This window comes from Gossypium arboreum, chromosome 12, assembly GCF_025698485.1.
Source record: "Gossypium arboreum isolate Shixiya-1 chromosome 12, ASM2569848v2, whole genome shotgun sequence".
Taxonomy (NCBI): Eukaryota; Viridiplantae; Streptophyta; class Magnoliopsida; order Malvales; family Malvaceae; genus Gossypium; species Gossypium arboreum.
The window spans coordinates 55,409,205-55,430,330 of NC_069081.1; the positions used below are offsets into that span (position 1 = coordinate 55,409,205).

Here is a 21,126-nt window from a genome sequence, read left to right on the forward strand (position 1 = left end):
AAGAATCATCATTAAGGTATGATAGATTTAAATTCACTAGTTTTAACTGTTTAAAAATAGTAAATTCTTCTCACTAAGTCAAATTCCACGGACATAAAAATCCAAACTGTATAAACAAATTTTATTGTACCCTATTTATTTTGTGTGTATTGTAGTACTTGCTGTGTCCACCTTTACTCATAAGAAATTGTTTCTGGCCAATAGAATTAGAATTAAAGAAATTTTAGATTCTTTTTAAGCTAAAAATAAATTTGTTACATTCCAACATGGATTTTGGGGTTGGAAAAGAATTTATTTGTATATTTAAATACACAGATGAAAAATGTAAATCAATTAAAAATATAAATTAAAATTTATATAAAACTAAAAATATAATTTACTATCAAAATTATTAAAATTTTCCACTAATTTAGAAAATTATTAAATAATTTTTGTAAGTGTATTTAATTTTTTCCTTCAAAAAGTATTTTTAAAATTTTAAACAAATAAAATCAAACAAAAATATTAATTTTTTTTGTAAATTGTGGAATAATAGTTAATAAAAATATTTTATTAAAGAGTAATTTACCTTTAAAACAAAAATAGTGAATATCATGTATGTTATTCTAGACTATTATTTAAGTTTCTAATTGAGTTTGTGTCACTCTTAAGCTGCGTCTCTAACTCGGTTAGGAAATTACAGAAATGTCATTTCGTAATTAAAATAAGTTATATTATTTTATGGAACTTTAGTCTTTTATATAAAAACATTAAAAATATGAATATAATGAAATTTGAACTCAAACCAATTGCATTAATAAAACCTTTAAATTACCACTCGTTAAAGCTTTATTTTTATATTTTTATACATTTTAATTTTATTAGTTTCACCAATTGTATATCTATAATATTATTTAAATTGGTGATTGAGTTGATGTCACTCTCAACTGAGTCACCAACTCAGTTAGAGAAATTACAAAAATGTTATTTCATAATTAAAATAAGTTATATTTTAGTTTTTTTTTTAAAACAATAAAAATATGCGTATGATGAGATTTGAACTTGAATTAATTGCAGTAATAAAAACTTTACCCTTGACTGAGTTGGTGCCACCCTCAAATAGGTCATCAACTCAATTAGATAAGTTACGAAAATGCCCTTTCATGATTAAAATAAGTTATATTATTTGAGAGCACTTTAGTCTTTTTGTTTTAAAATAATAATAATATGCATATGATGATATTTGAACTTGAACCAATTGCATTGATAAAACTTTTAATTTACCACACAGCTGAAACTTTATTTTTATATTTTTATTTTAAATATTTAAATTTTAATATGCACACTTTATTACTTTCAACAACTGTACATATTTTGATGGAGTTGGTGTAATAAGTTAACTTGACACCGACTCAATATTGATGATAACACAATGATAAACAATTTAATCTAATTTTTAAATTTTAATATCATACATATTTCATGTGTTATTATTAATTAGTTTTAAGTCATACATTTTATTATTTATTATATGTTATTTTAAAACATATATTTGTGTTCTATATTTATGATTTTCGCATACATATATCGTGTGATAAGATTTCTAGTACACTAATTAATAATTTTCTTAAAATGTGTATCTTGCCTAGATGTAATAATACAAAAATATAATACAATTGATTAGACAAAATGATACCTTTTATCCTTAAATATCTAATTAAGTTCAGTGTTTGCATTTAATTTAGGAAATGTATTTATTATAGTAAATAAACTAATTAAAATTAAAAATTTAAAATTAAAACCTCAAAGTAAATAAATATATGTGATTTATTATATAAAATATTTTTATTTTCAAAAATAAAAAATAATTGCATGATATATTATAAAAATATTGAATAAATATTATAAAATTTAAAACTATACACTTGCTATAATATATTTAATTTTGAATAACACACATTATAATATTTATTTTATTATTTCATAATAAATGTTTACAAATTCTCAATTTTTAAGAGCCAAAATCTCAATTGTTTTTATTGAACCCAATTCTGAATTATGTATGCACTATTTAGCACTAAAAGTATGAAAATATGTAACGGAAAAGATTCTTGGAAAATTCTTGGGGTACCTAGCTTTTGAGCTTTTAGATATATATATTAATTTGTATGTATTCTTTAATATACATTTATTCAATTTTATTTGATTAATTTATTCTTAATTTAATCACATTAATTTAATTACGTTTAAATTTTATTGTTTTATAGTTTTTGTCAAATTATATTTATTAAATAAAAAGAATTGAATAAAAATACTCTTAATTTCACTAACAATGGTCTATTAAATCTTAATTTAGTTAGCATGATTACTATTGCAATAATTAGGAGGACATGGTTTTAAACAAGTCTTTTCTCCTATTTAAGGGTGGAGAATGATTATGGCAATTAAGGACTCAAATTCTTACTATATTAGTATTTTCTTTTACAAAATAAATTATATTATGTTGATGATATTTTATATTTTGAACTATTAAAGAGGATAAATAAGCCTTAGTACACTCAAATTCATATCATTCTACACAAATAACAACATTGCTATCAATTGAATTAAGATTTTTTAATAAATATTTTTTCCATAAATGATATGGCGTAAGCTAATATATATTCACAAGAGAGTATTAATTGAAGAATTTAACTCATTGTGATAGAGTATGAATGCAAGGTTAATATTTGATGATGTATCATTAATAAATTTATTTAAATTTTTTTATTTTTAAAGTATCTATTTAAGCGAGCCTAATTATTAATTCTTCGTATTTTATAACTCTATTAATAGGATAAATGTTGGTCACAAGATTTAAAATTGTTCTATCCCCGCAACAAGAATCAAACCCTTAGAAAAATTTTACCATCTAACTCACTTGACTCGTGATTATTTAAAATCTTCTTAATTAATGATATAATAGCGAAATGTAACAATGAGAATAAAAAATGGGGATTGTCCCGACACGTAATCAAATTAACCAATTCTCTCTCTCACACAGTGAATTTGATTCCAGGCTCCGTCTATATTAAGCTTTTTCTGCCTTCTCATTTCTCTCATTCTATTTTCACATTACAACAATGGCGGTTTCTGCCTCTTTCCTTCCTCCTCTTCCATGTCTCAAACCTAACCTTTCTTCCTACAAACATGTTAGTAACATATCTCTTTTCTTTTCTTTACCATAACATCAACACTTTATTACATGTTCTGCTCTCTGTCTTGTCTGTGTTTTTTTCCAGTTGTGTCCCAAAGCCTGTGCTGGAAACTTTGAAGGCGATGAGGGTTGTAATAAAATGAGGATAAGGAAAGAAAACGATGGCTGGAAGATCGATTTCTCTGGGAAGAAACCGGCAACGCCATTGTTGGACACCATCAATTACCCTCTTCATATGAAGAACTTATCAACAAGGGTAACCAACAAAACCAGATGATCAATTTAATGAGATTGCTTTTTTTCTCTTACATAAATACATATGTATGTATTGTGTTTTAGGAACTTGAACAACTGGCGGCAGAAGTTAGAGCTGATATTGTGCACACAGTATCTAAGACCGGAGGGCATCTTAGCTCAAGCTTAGGTGTGGTGGAGTTGACAATAGCTTTACACCATGTATTCGACACACCTGATGATAAAATTATATGGGATGTTGGGCATCAGGTGAGAGAATCGAGACTGCCGACTTGTTTCTTTGTTTGCTTTCATATGGGAGTTTATATGTAAATAGCATCTTCAAAGAAGCTATTATTTGCAGGCATACCCTCATAAAATCCTGACAGGAAGAAGGTCCAGGATGCATACCATAAGAAAAACTTCAGGCCTTGCAGGGTTTCCTAAAAGGGATGAAAGTGTTTATGATGCTTTTGGTGCTGGACATAGTTCCACTAGCATATCAGCTGGACTCGGTATGGCAGTGGCTAGAGACCTTTTGAAGAAGAAAAACAATGTGATTTCAGTGATTGGAGATGGAGCTATGACTGCTGGACTTGCATATGAGGCTATGAATAATGCAGGGTTCCTTGATTCGAACTTGATCGTCGTGTTGAACGACAATAAACAAGTGTCTCTACCTACTGCAACACTACAAGGTCCTGCTACTCCTGTTGGAGCTCTTACTAGGGCTTTAACCAAGATTCAAGCAAGCGCCGAGTTCCGAAAACTTCGGGAGAAAGCAAAAGTAAATTCTCTACGCTTGTTATTCATCTCGTGTTTGTATAGGCAGAAATCTGATTGTGTATATTACTTGTTGTTGAAGGGCCTAACTAAGCAAATTGGGGGTCAAACACATGAAATTGCAGCAAAAGTAGATGAGTATGCAAGAGGAATGATTAGTGCTTCTGGCTCCACTCTCTTTGAGGAACTAGGCCTATATTATATCGGTCCGGTTGATGGACACAATATTGAAGATTTAGTAGCTATGTTTGAGAAAGTGAAAGCGATGCCTGCCCCGGGGCCGGTCCTAATCCACATTGTGACAGAGAAAGGAAAGGGCTATCCCCCAGCTGAGGCAGCAATTGATAAAATGCATGGTACCATTGCAACTCTTAATCACTTGTAATGTTATCACTTCTGTCAAAATGATGATTATTCTTCTGTCTGCTCTTAGGTGTTGTAAATTTCGACATGGAAACAGGCAAGCAGTTTAAGTCCAAGTCCTCTACACTGTCGTATACTCAGTACTTTGCTGAGTCGCTCATCAAAGAAGCTGAGGCTGATGACAAGATTGTAGCCATCCATGCAGCAATGGGTGGGGGAACAGGTCTCAATTTCTTCCATAAGAGGTTCCCGGACCGCTGCTTCGATGTGGGGATTGCTGAGCAACACGCAGTTACTTTTGCAGCTGGTTTAGCCACCGAGGGTCTCAAGCCATTCTGTGCTATCTACTCATCATTCTTGCAACGGGGATACGATCAGGTATGCTCTCGAAAATGGACATACTGCAGTGGATATATCGTATTGCAACTCTCAAAATTTCACTCCAATGGCAGGTGGTTCATGATGTGGATCTTCAGAAATTACCTGTACGGTTCGCAATGGATCGAGCTGGTTTGGTTGGGGCAGATGGACCTACCCACTGTGGTGCATTTGACATTACATACATGGCTTGCTTGCCAAACATGGTGGTAATGGCTCCATCCGATGAGGCCGAGCTCATGCATACGGTTGCAACAGCAGCAGCCATCGATGACAGACCAAGCTGCTTCAGATTCCCTAGAGGAAATGGCCTTGGAGTGGTTATCCCACATGATTACAAAGGAACTCCACTTGAGGTTACAATACTCAATCATTTTAAACATCCAAAATAAATTAGAATCAAAGCAGATGAAGTGATTAATGTTTCTCTTGTACAATGGATGAACAGATTGGGAAAGGAAGAATAATTATGGAAGGCAACAGAGTAGCCATCCTGGGATATGGTTCAATAGTTCAACAATGCATAGAAGCAGCAAACATGCTGCGATCACAAAACATATACATAACAGTAGCTGATGCAAGATTCTGTAAGCCTCTAGACAGGGATCTCATCAAGCAATTAGCAAATGAGCATGAGATTCTTATTACTGTGGAAGAGGGTTCCATTGGAGGTTTTGGCTCTCATGTATCACATTTCTTGAGCTTGACTGGTATTTTGGATGGACCTCTCAAGGTATATATATTTCCATTTTCATTTTCACCCCGTAAATATCAATTTCTAGCTTCTTTTTAATCATATCTAATTAGAATTAGAGGTGTTATGCAGTTGAGAGCAATGGTGCTTCCAGATAGATACATAGATCATGGATCACCCCAAGACCAGATAGAAGAAGCAGGGCTGTCTTCAAGGCATATCTCTGCAACAGTCCAATCTATGCTAGGAAGGCCAAAACAAGCCAAGCAGTTCAAGTAGAGCACACAAATGGAACATTAGATATGGATTAAGCATATATATCTAGGATTAGAGAAACAAAGGTATAGAAAATTTAACATTAAAGTTCTCAATATACAAGTGCAACTTCCAGAGTGGAATAGCTGTATTGTAATGCATAAGTGCATAAAAGAAAGGGAGGCTTGCAGTAGATGAAGAATATAATCCCCCCAACCCAACCACCCCCAAGAAAAGAAAAAATATGAAGCAATTATTTGATATTATACTCTGTTTTCAAATGAATTTGGCTGATGAAACACATCCAACTTGCACTCAAACCGTCCAAAATTTTGCTGGCAATTGACACATGTATTAAATTTATGCAGATTCTCTGTTGTATCAGCATCTCGTATGGATTATTTATTTGTGATAAATTTGTATAATAAATTAAAATTTTAAAGGTTAAAATGTGTATTAATGCTCTATACATTTTATACATTTTGAAATTTGGTCTCTTATAACAATAAAAAATAACATTAAAAATACTTATTAGGATATATCTATAGATACAGACATTCAAACTCATTATGATTTATGCTTAAAACTACTCATTGTCCCTACCCAACTCATAAATAAGAGGATAATACACTTCAGCACACTTGAACCCTGTCTTCCTATATTGGCAACAATGTCATGCCAGTTAAACTAAGACTCAATCAGCTCAAACTCGTTATGATAAATAATCTTTTTCTATTGGAATAGTATTTTTAAGAAAAACCGGTGTCAGCATTTCGATTGAAATAGTTAATAATATTAATTATTTAGACTAACTAATGACATCATAAAAATAAAAGAATCAAATTATGTTAAAAATTAAAACATATAAATTGAATCTCAAATTTCAACATAACATATTAGCTCAAACTAAAGTTTGACAATTGTCGATAATATAAAAGAGAAAAATATGGTATATCCAAACGAATTCGAAGCCATATGTTAAAATATAAGATGACATTCAAATTATATATAACTATATAATATTTTAATCAAAAGTTAACCATATTAATTATTTAGACTAATTAATAACTGATAAAAGAGTTGATCATATCAAAAAGTAGATTAATTTACCTAAAAAAGCCCATTTTCAAGTATATTTACGGAAATGGGCCAATTTCATCATTATTTTCTGGAAAGGGTCGGTTTTGGTAAAACGCGTTCACATAGGAGCGTTTTAAGGGGAAATTTGCAGTAAATCGTGCCCCTGGGGAGCGTTTTTTCCATGTCAGCATAAAACGCACTGACGTGGACGCACTTTGCTGATGTGGCAAAAAGGCTCACCCAGGGGCGCGTTTTGTTCCGTGTTTTTTACCCCAACGGCTAATTTTTTTTACCATTGGGGGGTTCAACAGTAAAAAAAAAAAAGAATAAAAACCCTCCTATTATTTCACACGATATTTCTTCAAATTTTAGCAAAAAAAACTCTAAAATTTCTCCTTAAAGCTCTCAAATTTCTCATTAAATTTCTCAAAGCTTTCTTTAATTAGTTATTTACTTTAATTTTTTTTCTAAATTGGTATTATTTTTTATAATTTCAAAAATATTTGATCGTGTTAGCAATAGCCGAGGAATTAATTCGTCTCGGTCATAAACATATCTCCGTCGAACAAATGAAAATGGTAAAGGTTAATTTTAATTTTTGAATATTATTTAATATTTTTTTCATTTATGTAATTCTAATTAATTTTAATTTTGAATATTATTTAATATTTTTCATTTATGTAATTTTAATTAATTTGTAATTTATAATTTTTTATAACAGTCTGTAGATTGGGTGTTACAAATTATTTTCGTAATATGTCTGGTCCTCCATCACTGTTGATAGAAAATTACTTGAGGGTAGCGGGTTTTTGGCACGCGGCCACTATAAGTCGGGGGTGCAAGTTGGAGCTGAAACTCATCAGCGCGTTAATAGAGAGGTGGAGACCTGAGATGTACACATTCTATTTCATGCGGAGAGTATACTATCACTTTGGAGGACGTCCAATTACAATTAGGATTGCCAATGGATGGGTCCGCACTCACCGGGTCCGTTCAATCTGCTAATTGGGGAGCCATATGCTACGATCTTTTGGGTGCGATTTTGGATAATATTTATGAAGGTTGGATCGATATGGGATGGTTATGAGATACATTACCGAAGCCGGGAAATGATTCAACTGAAGTAGAAAGAATATGATATGCTCGGGCATACATCATTGAGATGATTGGAGGTTATTTGATGTCGGACTTGTCACGAAACCTTGTACATCTGAGGTGGCTGTTGAAACTCGTTGACCTTAGAGCAGTTGGCAAATTAAGTTGGGGGTCTTTCGTGTTGACAACATTGTATCGGGAGATGTGCGGGGCGACGTCACCAAATAAAGTCAAAATTGGAGGCTTTCTATCGCTACTAAAATCATGGGCTCGGTTTCGCTTTCCATTTTTTACGTCCTCGAGTGAACCACCCATAAACATTCCCACTCATAACGAGGTAAAATTTTTATTTCATTTTACAATTATTCCATAGATTTAAATAAAATTGTATGCTGAAAATTTATTTAAATAGGTGAAATCATCCGGCGAGTTATGTTGGAATACCTACCGCTCTTGAAGATATAAGGCTTCTATTAGACCAACGGTCAGAAGTGTAAGTAAGTATTAAATAAAATATATATACATAAAATAGTTGTTTCATATTTAGTATTTTGTATTTAGTATTATGTATATAACTAATATTTTTATCACATTCATATAGTTCCAATGGACACTATATGAGGATCCAGCAATACGGGCAGTAATTCTAGAAGAATTCTTTCAAAATCCGAACATTTGGCATGTTAAGGTCCCATTAGTCAACAATGCTACTGTCGAGATGCACTAGACGGATAGAGTGTTGCGGCAATTTAGATTCCGACAACTGATTCTTAAGGAACCTGAAGTACTCGATGACAGCACAAAATCGACTTACGGTAAACGAATACGAATTGGCTGGTATTCTTCTCGGAATACATCAAAATTTGGGAAAACTGGTATGACTATATACCTAATTGCGAACAGATCGTTGTCCTAGAGTTAGCGTGCACGCCAGATTACATACCATGGTTTAAGATCCATGGCAAACCATATTTGCTGTCGGAAAAGCAGAAGCGTCGGCAAATCCGTGTCTAAAGAGAATACGGGGCCCTTTAAATTCAAAGAGAAGGGATGACGACACCGGTTCATCAACAGAACCCACACAATCACCGGGCCCAATGCCTCAACCGACGACGCTCACAGCACAGTCCATTCTGATTATGCTAGGTGCTATCCTAGCCCTCATATATATCTTAACCCTTATATGTTTTCTTTTCCTAGTCCTATGCCAGGTTGGAATGCATGGCCCGGTGCATCTCCTTTTCCAATGACTCTGACTCAACCGATGATATATAGGCCATCGTCACCGGAGGGATTGCACGAGGCACCATCGGCGAGCTCATCTCTTTATCGATCCCCATCGCCTTATAGGATCCAAACACCTCCGTCGTGGGTGATGCAAACACCTCCACATTCTTTATTCTACCAAGGTGGGTCATCCTCCAAACACTCACAACCGGAGCAACCACAACCCCCGCCGGAAGCGCAACCAAGGAGGAATCCAGCACCTAGTCGTCGACCACCCCCATGTAACACTGATTCTGACCGGCATATACATTGATTTTTTTAATATATTTGTATAAATTGTTTCTATATTATTTCATTTAATAAAATAAAAGTTAGTTTTAAAATTTTAATAGTAAATTAATTTTATATTTTTAATAAAATAAAAGTTCTTTTGAATAAGACGGAATAGAAATAATGCAACATAGTTTTAATACAGCAATTATCAACTATTTCAGTTTGGACATGATAGAATTGTATGACCTGGGTTCCTACACTATCCATACAACTTCTGTTGGTTTGTTCTTTACCGGATGTCCATATTATTACGTATTCTACTCGAGTAAGGTCGACCTTTTGCTTTGCGATGTAATTTTTTATCCGGTAACAACTTAAACTGAGTAAGCGATACAGACGACCACTTATGTTCACCTGAAATCGATGGGAATACGTGTCTCTACACATTATACATGTATTCTATTTTGTACACTTCGTCGACATATTTCATGGGATCTAAATAGAGATTCTAACAAGCTGCAATTACATGAGCGTGTGGATAACGAAGTACGTCAAACGTCCCACAGTCCCAAGTTCTATTTATCAGGTGTACACGATATTGCCCGTCGGTAATACATTGGCTCGGTTTATCAAACTCCGTCATTTGAAACCATAATTTGTTGCGATCGTGACACATTGTGTACATCATGTTGGCTCGCGCCTTCGCCTTGTTAATTTCTTGAAATACCTTTTGGAACCATACATGGCCTCCCTACATTTGGCCTTTATAATTCACTGCTCACTTTAGAAATAGTGCCGCCAAATGAAAATATGTCTCTCACACAATAGAGGTTATTGGCAAATGACACGTTCTTTTTAGAACAGAATTTATGAATTCAGCAAGGCTTGTGGTCATATAACCATATTGTAGGCCGCCGTCGTATGCTTGTGTCCACTTTTCGAAAGGTATGTTACAGAGGTAGTCTGTGCCTTGATCGTTAACTGAACGCAAAATCCCCAACATCTCATGAAAACGATTCTTATTTATCTCGTACCCTGCCAATATAAGTTGATAGCAAAAATTACATACCAATATTCCATTCAGAATAAATTGAGTATTACAAATAAAAGTATATTAACAGAAACTAAATACCCATGTTGGTCACTTGCTATCGTTCAGTCGTAGACCGATATTGCCCATAGTAGTTGGACGCAACGTACCTTAGACAATACAATGGTGTGTACGATCCCATAGGCTTCCCTGTCGCTCAATTGCGACTAGTATTTCAGTGTCCCGATCTGATATAACGCAGATATCAGGTTGGGGACATATATGCCTCCTTAACCTAGAAAGAAAGAAATCTCAGTCATCAGCTGACTCTCCTGGTGCTATTTTAAACGCAATTGGAACGATTCTCTCACTGCCATCTTATGTTACAGCTAGCAATAATTGATGGGTATATCTACCATACATAAAGGTACCGCCAATTTGTATCAATGGCTTGCAGTACATAAATGCATCTTGACATTGCTTAAAGCTCCAGAACAGACGCTTGAACACTTGGCATCCACGGAGCAATCGGTCATTGTAGTATGCAAGGATCGTTTCAAGGTCTGTTATGCAACCTGGGACGTACCTCTCCAGCACCTGAAACCACTGCCAAATCACATTATATGAAGTGTCTCACCCACTATGCATATTTTCCAATGCCTTCTACTTAGCTATCCAAGCTTTGCGGTAAGAGGGTGTGTACCTTAATTGGCTATGAATACTAAAAATCATGTATGACACAAAAGTCCTAGGATCCGCCTTCAACATTGGTAGTATTAAGCTAGCAATCATACTTGAATCTATCTAAGGATGATCTTGTGAAACACCAGTCAATGAAGTATGTTAAATAATGCAACATAACATTATTATTCAAAAACCCTAAACACCCAGTGATACTATATCAGAACACAGGTATATGGACCTTTGTACTTTTTTTATCTCCCACATGCCTGTATTTTTCCTAAAAAAAGTCATGATTTTCCATGAACATGTATCGTCTTGCACTGCACACTTGGCCTTGAACTTCTCAGATTTAGATTTAACCATGTTGTAGTTAACCCCGTGATTGATGCTATGTTGTTTCAAAGCACTAAGAAAACTATCCTTACTGGAAAACTCTTTACCAACTTTCAATTCACCCGAATCCAATGACGAACCTGTACGGTCACGCATTCTATATGGTAGATCTGGAAACTCCAACGCATCATCTATCAATATATCGACATTATGCATGTGGGCTGGAGGCGAGTACGCCCTGTATCATGGATCTCATTCTTCTTCATCTGAGCCACCTTCAACGTCTTTAGGTTCGGATGGAACAAGCTTCAGTTCAGAAAATAATACAACTTTAACACCATCGAGGCTGGCTCTTAATGTGGATCCACATCAGACTCATTATCCAACCCACCATCATCTGCAATGTACGAACCTCGCCAATAAATGTTGTAGGGAATACATCATCCCTTCTTGTGGACTTTTCGTAACGTCCCTAATTAGATGTGGATTGCCAACTACTAATAGTTGATGTCATTCCTCAATACGTATTTACAGCATCGAACATCGACCCATCGATGTGTATGTCCCATCCACTAACCGAGTGTTGTGTAGAAGTTATGTTTTACATACTGGCACCAAATACGGGCGCTTCTGTATTCTGCCTACCATTAACGGAGTGTCGGTAGGGGTCTTGTATTCCTCTCGAACAGTAGTTGATGTTGAAGTCACAAATATTTTATTTGGTGATGAAAATTGAACATATAACTCAAGATAGGATGATTCACTAACGAGATGAGTCTGCACCATTACCTCAAAGCTACGACCACCTTTGATATCAAATAAGTCATATGTCACAGGATCAATCAAAGCACAAAATCGATACTTAATAGAAGAAACCCTACTTGGAGTAGTTCCAAAGATTTTGCGTCTAATTCTTTTACGAAATTCTGTAAAATCTATACTCTGGTTAAAAACCATTCACGTTGTGTTCTCTGATAAAAAATAATGTCGTTCTCGGTGTCATGGTCCTCACCATCATAGTAAATAACAACACTAACACGTTTACTCATCTTTAATTTCTATTCTGTTTAGCCTCTCTAATTTTTCTTGTTGTAACTTATGCAACTTGAGAATGAAATTTGTCTTGTTCATAGCCTAAGGCCAAACATGAACTACTGTAGAAAAAGAGCGTCCACGTGGGAGTTTTTTTCAGAAATTTTGCTGATATTGCATCCTGATTGAAGTGTTTTTGACACTATTTGTTCAGAAACATCTTCTCAAAATTATTTTTTCAGGAACTATTGTAGAAAAAGAGCGTCCACGTGGGAGCTTTTTTCAGTAATTTTGTTGACATTGCATTCTGCTTGAAGCATTTTTGACACTATTTGTTAAGAAACGTCTTCTCAAAATTATTTTTTCAGGAAATACTGTAAAAAAAAAGCGTCCACATTGGAGCTTTTTTCAGTAATTTTGCACACAGTGCATCCTGCTTAAAGCGTTTTTGACACTATTTGTTTAGAAACGTCTTCTCAAAATTATTTTTGTAAGGAAAAATAGTCAATTTTGTTAAAAAATAAATACAATATTATTTTTTAAAAACTAAACCCTAATTTAATTAATTTTAACACTAATCCCTAATTTTATTTATTTATTTAAAACTCTTAAACCCTAATTTACTTAAATAACACTAAATCCTGATTTATTTTTAAAATTCACTAAAACCCTAAACCCTAATGTATTTTAACAAAAACCTAAACCCTAAACCTAAATTATTTTAGCAAAACCCTAAACCTGAAAAATCTTAAGGACTAAACATGTAAAATCCCTAACCCATAAAAAACACGAAGCAAAACATGCCCCTGGGGGAGCGTTTCTGCCACGTCAGCGCGTTTTGTGCTGAGATGGCAAAAACGATCCTCCAGGAGCGTGATTTACAGGAATTTTCCCCCTAAAATGCTCATACGTGACCCTTTTCGGTAAATAATGCTGAAATCGGTCTATTTCCGTAAATATACTTAGAAATGGGCCTTTTTAGGTAAATTAGTCCAAAAAGTATGTTTGTTTGACTTTGATATAAATGACAATTTTAATGGATAAAAATGATAACTTTTAGGTTGTTTGACTTTGATATAAGAGTTATTATTATTTTTTTAGGAAAATTGAATTGAGCTTTATAATATAATAGCATAGTGTATATGAAATAAAACTTTTAAGGCCAAAGCCATGGACCGCCCACTTACCTAACCTATTAAAATAACAGAGAAATAAATAAATGAGAAACACTTTTGAAAAAATAAAACATCAAAATTAAAGCCCACTTCCCCGGGAAGTTCAATTCGCGTCCCATCAGTTATCCCTCCATAATTGCCTGACGATTTAACTTTCCCAAAGGCTCCCTTTCTCATTCAAAGCAACGCTTCCCTAATATCCCAAGGATCATTTATCTTTCAAAACATTTTACTCCGACGTTTTGATTTCCATGGAGCAAACATTCATTTTCCTCACAAAAACCTCAATCTGATTCTCTGACCCATTCGTCCTCTAGCGTTTTGACTGCATACCTTGATATCGCTCCTTCCAAGTAAAATCCTCTCCTTTGCTTCAGACTTTCAGTGGCTATGATGTCTGCCAAAGTGTTTGCTGTTCAATGGACATGTTGAAATTTTATAAATTTGAACTCTTTCTGTATAGTCTTTATAACGTGTATGATAGAGCATATTTCTGATTTATCTCTAGATTTTGAAATGCATTTCCTTATTATTGAAATCGAGTCCCCTTCAATATAAATTCTATGTTTTTTCATTGCTCACCCCATTCTTACCGCCTCTAAACATGCATGTGCCTCTGCTGCGAAAGCTGAACTAACATTCTCGTATATGGTCACTCTGGAGGCAACCAGTCTTCCTTTTCCATTTCTGGAAACTATCTCTGAGTTTGATCTAAAAAGATCTCAATTAAACCCTGCGTCAAAATTGATTTTTATGACTTCTCCAGAAGGTAAGACTCATGAGTCTCTGATCAGTGCCCTTGTGAGTCCATTTTTGTAATGACCCAAAATTTACGGATATCGAAAAAGTAAGTTATAGAGCTATCGTCTTAATGAAATAAGTTTAAAAATAATTATTAAAAATATTTATGAGCCTAGTGGTGTGTTTAGTTAAGTTTTAATTAGGTGAATTTAGCTCATTTTGAATAACTAGTAAAAAAAAGACTAAATTAAATAAGGGTAAAAGTTTAATTTTAAAGTAATAAAAATAAAAAGGATTAAAATGATAATTAAATCATTTACAAAAGTTGAGGCGGCATATATGTATTAAAATTTAAGATTTTATTTAGGTTATATTTAAATATTATATATAATTATTATAATTATTAATTAATATTATGGTTTTATATTAGGTTATTATTATTAGTATTATTATTAAATAAATTATATAGTAAATAATTGTATGGTAATAAAAAATATATATGTGTAAAAATTATATTGGTACCTTTATAATTTAAATACTCAAATTACTTATAATTTAAGTATAAAGATATTTTATAATAATTAATTGTATTAATTATATTATGAGATTTTATATAATAAATAAATTAAAGTTATGAAAATGTATGAGGATGATAGGGTACAAATGTAATAATATGTATGTGTACAAATGTAATATATGTAATTGATATTAAAATAGATAATTATTAATTATTATTATTATGTTAAAGATATTTATTAAATTAAATAAATAAATTATGAGATTTTTTTAAAACAAATTAGATAATGACATTTGTAATAATATAAATATGTACACTTGTTATATAATTATTAATTTACTTAATATTAAAGTAAAAGATGTTTTAATATATGATATTAATATTATATTATGTTAAAAAATAATAAAGCATAAAAGAAATAAAGAAACAAAACAAAAGAAACAGAGAGCATTTCGAAGGTAGCATGAAAAAGAAAGAAAGAAAAGTAAATAGGAAAAACTAAGGGTTTAGGGTTTAAAGCTTTGATAGGTAAGTGAATCAAGTCATTTTCTTTTAATTTCGATGTTTTAGAAGTCTTAAAACAAGATTTTGATAGAATTAAGTTGGTAGTTTGGAAGTTTATAAGTTTTTAAGTATAGTTTATGTTGAACAAAAAGAAGAATTAGGGATTTAATTGAATGAATTTTAAGTTAGAATTGATTAAAGGATTAAATTGTAAACTAGGCTATAAGTTTTATGTTGTATGGATTAAATTGAAGAAAGTTCGAAATTAGGAAAAATGCTGAAAAAATTAATAGTTAAATGTAAGTATGGAGGAAATTTGAATAGAAATAAAGTATGAATTGAATTAGAAAAGTAAGTAAAATTATTTAGGATTAAATAGGGAATAAGGTAGGAATTGTTTAGAAATTCAATTATTTATTTTAATTAGTGTTGTAATTAATAGTATAATTATTTTAATTTTGATAGCTAACAAAGAACCGAGATATCGGATCAAAGGAAACTTACCGAGGAGTAAAGCAAGAATTTCGAGTTTGTATTACTATAATTCAAGTTATTTATTTTAAGTATTAATTTTAAATTTATTTATTTTATAGTAAGTAAATATTGAGGTAAGTAATTTTATTGAATTGAATTTAGAAAATTGAATTGAATGAGAAATACGTGTTAGTATTGCTATAATTCAAAATTAATTATTATTAATTGTTGAATTTTAAGTTAATATGCATGGTAAGTATTAGTATTAAATTGTATGAAATTAAATTGAATTGTGATTATATGTGACTAATTGAAATGCATATTGAATTGAGAAAGTGTATTGAATTATGAATATGTGAATTGAAAATTGATTGAAAAGTGAAAAATGATTGAATTGAAAATGTGAGAAATTGCGGCTGAATTTAATTGAGATTTATTTGTGATTCGGAAACCCTATTAACTAGTCGGGCTGAGTCGGATATGGTTGGCATGCCAAAGGATTGGAAGTGTTCAAGGATGCTTCGACCTCGAGTCGATGAGACATTGGGTGTCACTATTTTACTTCGGATAGATTCGATGAGGTACTGGGTACCACTTTACTTCGGCTAGGCCGATGAGACACTGGGTGTCAACTTTGCTTCGAACTATCTAATGAGGCACTGGGTGCCAAATTGGTGTGTTTGGTTGGATTCGTGTATCTGCCAAAGTCCGAATCTATTAATAGGAGTAATTAAAAGAATAGTTAAGTTGAATAAAATGAATCAGTTGAGCCACTCTAAGAAATGTAAAAATAGAACATGAATTGAAAATGTGATTTGAATGTGAGTACGAGAATGGAAAGCATGACTTAATGGTTCATGGAATAGACAATGGCTCAACATGAATGTTTATGATTTCAATTGACGAATAGCTAAATTCAATTGTATGAATATATTGAGAATGATAAATTTATGTTTGAATTGGTTTAGTAAATATTAAAGTTAGATGATTTAATTTACATGATTATTATGTTTATAATTTGAATTATGGTAATACCACTGAGTATAAAATACTCAAGGTACGGTTTTTTCCGTGCGCAGGTTAATAGGTAATCAGAGTCTTGGTTCAGCATCCAGGCGATCCCGACTCCAGCGCAAAACTCGGTGATGTATTCTTCTTTTGGCAAAAGTGGCATGTATATAGGTGTTAATTTGGTCACTTTAAAATGCTATATAATTTTTGTTATAAAGAATGGTATTTGGTATTTTGGTATTTAAACTAATGAAATAGTATGAAAATTTATATGATCTATTTGGTATAATTAATACTAACATGATCTTTTGATACTTAGTTTAATGAAATGGAAATAGAATTATCATAACATATTTGGTATAGTTGAGAACAAGTTGAAATAGAATGAATGAAGTTTATTTAATTAAACAATATATGCGGATGTTTACTTAGTAAATTACTGATTTGATGTTGAACTATGTTTAAGTGTATTTAAATATGAAATTGTATGGATAGTGATATTGGTTTTGAATTGGTTGCGATTTGAATTTGCGGGAAGGTTAAATATTTATAAAAGGGTTATATTAAATTTTTTCTAAAAAAAAGTCAATTAGCGAAGTTTTATATGAACTTATGATTTTATTATAATATATTCGATAATTATTTGAATATTAATCATAAATTATCCAATTATTCGGTAATGCCTCGTAACCCTGTTCCGACGACGATTTAGGGTTAGGGGGTGTTACAATTTTCCTCGAGTTTGTCCAACTCCGTTATGTATTTTTGAATAAAAGAGACAATATATTTACTAGATTTCTTTATTTTCTCATGCACATATTTGTTTCTCTCTATCCAGAGGACCCAAAGGGATATACAGATCATTCGCTTCTGGGAATTTGAACAGCTATCAAAAGCCCAGGTAAGCCATTCAAACCAATCAGGCACCATACTCTAATTTAGCCATTCTAAGTTCATTAATTGTCATACTTCTACTGAAACAGGACAGTGAAGAAAAACAAGTGTTATGTTTTTTGCTGCTTCCTCATATCTTAGACAGTTTGTATTTGTTACTAATATATTGAAATGTAGATTTACTTTAGTAGGGATGTAATTTTTTGAGATGCGCCATGCTGTAAACTTAATTTTAGAAAGGAGTTTTAGACTCTATAGTGCGCGGTAGAAATTCCTAGTTGATAGTTGTAATGTATTTAATATAGGAGTAGGAATACCTATATATAATAGTTTATAGGCGCTCCGCACTGAGAATACTCCCGATAGTTCACCCTTCCAGGCGACTTCATCTTCTTGTGGAATTGCTGCTAATGGGAGACAAAGGATCCTACCCGCATCGACTGCATTAAAGGTATTGGAGATTATTTCTTTCCTCCATTCTTTCTTATTACTATCGATAGGCTCTACAGCATACTCCAAATTATAATTAATAACTAGATGACTTAACCTATAATTATCAAAACCTGATAACCATGCATGATTAAAAATGAAAACACTATTGTTATTTCCCACTCTCCAACACATTTCTTCCTGAACCACTTTCTTCGATACCCATATACTTTTCCATGTGTAAGAAACATTTGGTTTTAATGTTGCCTACAGAAAATCTAAATTTAGGTAATATTTGGCTTTAAGAACTTTTTCCAATAATGATTTTGGGTTTGTAACAAGTCTCCATCCTTTTTTTCTAATAAAGCTACATTGAAATTTGCCAAATTCCGAAAAGCCAGACCCCCCGTTTTCCTTCATATCACATAACTTTCCCCATGTACACCAATGCAAACCTTTTTTTTTCTTGAGATTTCTGCCAGCAAAACCTAGCCATTATTCCTTTCATTTTGTCACATATTGATTTTGGGAGTAGAAAGCATATCCTAGAATAGGTTTGGAATAGATTGTAAAATTGCTTTGATAAAAACTTCTTTTCCTCATTGCGATAAGAATCGTGTGCTCTGGTTATCAATTTTTATTTTCATTCAATCCTTTAAGTTTTGAAAAAACGTTTTTTTTTCCTTCTATCGACTATATTAGGGAGACCCAAGTACTTCTCTGTGTTATTTGAATATCTCACTCCCATATCGTTAGATAATTGTAGTCTCATATTTTTTTAGAGTATTTGCACTAAAAAAACTGTAGATTTTGTCAAAATTTATACATTGTCCCGAGCAGTCTTCATACTCTTTCAATATGTTTTTCAAAGTGATTACTCCTCTAGTTGTAGCTTCTCCAATACGTATGAAGTCATCAGCAAAAAATAAGTGTGAAATTGAGGGCCTACTTCAACTTGCCCTAACCCCCTTTAATTTCCCCTCTCTTTCAGTTAGACACATAAGACTAGATAAACCCTTATTACAAATCAGAAAGAGAAAAGAGCTTAATGGGTCCCTTTACCTTAGCCCCCTTATAGGTTGAAACTTCTCTCCTTTCAGCCCGTGTATACTTACTGAATATGAAACAATTGAAATGCACTCCATCACCATATCCACCCAAGCCTTCGTGAAACCCGTTTTAGTCATCATTTCTTGCAAAAAAACCCCATTCCACTCTATCGTGAGCTTTACTCATGTCCAATTTAAAGGCCATTAACCCTTTACTTCCCCCTCTTTTTTGACCAAAAGTATCCAATATTTCATATGCTAATAAGATATTGTCTAATATTAGTCTGCCAGGGACGAAAGTACTTTGAGAGCTGTCAATACATAAATCTAAGACCATTTGTTAGCAGTTTGCCACCATTTTACTTACCACCTTATAAATGACCTCACACAAGCTAATAGGTCGAGAACTAGTTATATTGATAGGGTTTTGGGTCTTCAGGATTAGAAATATATTAGTAATGTTTAGATTATCCATGCTCTTTCTTCTATTAAAGACATTTAAGCAAAATAGACTAACCTCATTTCCGACAATATGCCAGCAACGTTGAAAGAAAATAACCGAAAAATCGTCAACACCTAGTACCTTAGTAGGTCCCCTATCTTTTACCATGATAAAAACTTCCTCTTCTGAATAGGGCTTCATAAGATCATTGTTCATATCACCAGATATACAGGTTTCCACCCTTAATAAAATATGTTGCATATTAGACACCCCTTTATTTGATGTGAAAAAGCTTTCAAAGAAATTTTTTGCAATATGCGCCATCTTGCTATGATCCCTCGTGACCCTAATTTCTTTAGTTTCAAGGCAATTGATTGTATTCCTCTTCTTGTGCTGTGAGGCAAAGGAATGAAAGAGTTTTGTACTTTTATCACCTTTCTTAAGCCAATTAATTCTCGCCCTTTGTGCCCAATACAGTTCCTCTTTGTTAATTTCTCAATTTAATTGAAGTTTTGCATCAATTAAATCATTTAAAATTTTAGTTTGTTGATTTGTTTTCTGTAAGTCTTCCAGTTTGTTGTATAATCGTACTTTAAGTTCATTTCTTTTCCATTTGATATCTCGGCTCTATCTCATCAAAATTCTGCCTAAGCCCTCCAGTTTTTGTAATAAATCTCCACTTGTCATGCTCCAAATTCTTTGAACTTCGTCCTCAAACGTCTTCTTCATCACCCACTAAGCTTCAAAATAAAAGTCTTTTTTGTTCCTCACTGTACCTTCCTATCCTAATTGAATTAAGAGAGGGCAATAGTTAGAGAAGGTATGGGGTAGATGACTAATTGAAGCATGCATAAATTAATAGCCAACTTGTATTTACCACTCCCCTATCAAGTCGCTCCCTTATATTGGTTTCCAATGAATTTCCTCTTTCCCATGTAAACCATGAGCCTGAGAAACCCACATTATTATGGCCAAATTCTGATAGTGTTTCACGAAACTGCTCCATTCGCTTTTCTTCCCTTGGCTAGCCATACTTTTTATCAGATGCGTATAGAATTTCATTGAAGTCTCCACAAACTAACCATAGAAGATTAAAATTCATATTCAATCTTCTTAATTCATTCCACGAGTCATTTCTCTCGTTTATATATGGAGAACCGTAAAATCCCAGAAAGCGCTATTCTAATTGCTGCTCTTCTGATTTGATCATCATGTTTATATAGTTGCTTCAAAAGCTTAGCAATGTAATATCCT

The 21,126-nt window shown here is 32.7% G+C and overlaps 1 protein-coding gene and 1 long non-coding RNA gene across 2 annotated transcripts; both read left to right on the forward strand.

The window, feature by feature from the left end:
• The first annotated feature begins 2,958 nt into the window (after positions 1-2,958).
• On the forward strand, positions 2,959-6,183 carry LOC108477339 (probable 1-deoxy-D-xylulose-5-phosphate synthase 2, chloroplastic). Its single transcript, XM_017779849.2, has 9 exons — positions 2,959-3,170; positions 3,261-3,431; positions 3,515-3,679; positions 3,774-4,196; positions 4,275-4,548; positions 4,626-4,933; positions 5,008-5,289; positions 5,382-5,666; positions 5,760-6,183. The coding sequence occupies exons 1-9, from the start codon at positions 3,102-3,104 to the stop codon at positions 5,904-5,906; spliced, it is 2,124 nt and encodes a 707-aa protein (XP_017635338.1). The 5' UTR covers positions 2,959-3,101; the 3' UTR covers positions 5,907-6,183.
• Positions 6,184-17,136: 10,953 nt separating this feature from the next.
• Positions 17,137-18,211, forward strand: LOC128285730 (uncharacterized). The gene is made up of 3 exons (XR_008276272.1): positions 17,137-17,189; positions 17,897-17,959; positions 18,042-18,211. It is a non-coding gene; the product is annotated as an uncharacterized LOC128285730 (long non-coding RNA).
• Positions 18,212-21,126: the final 2,915 nt, after the last annotated feature.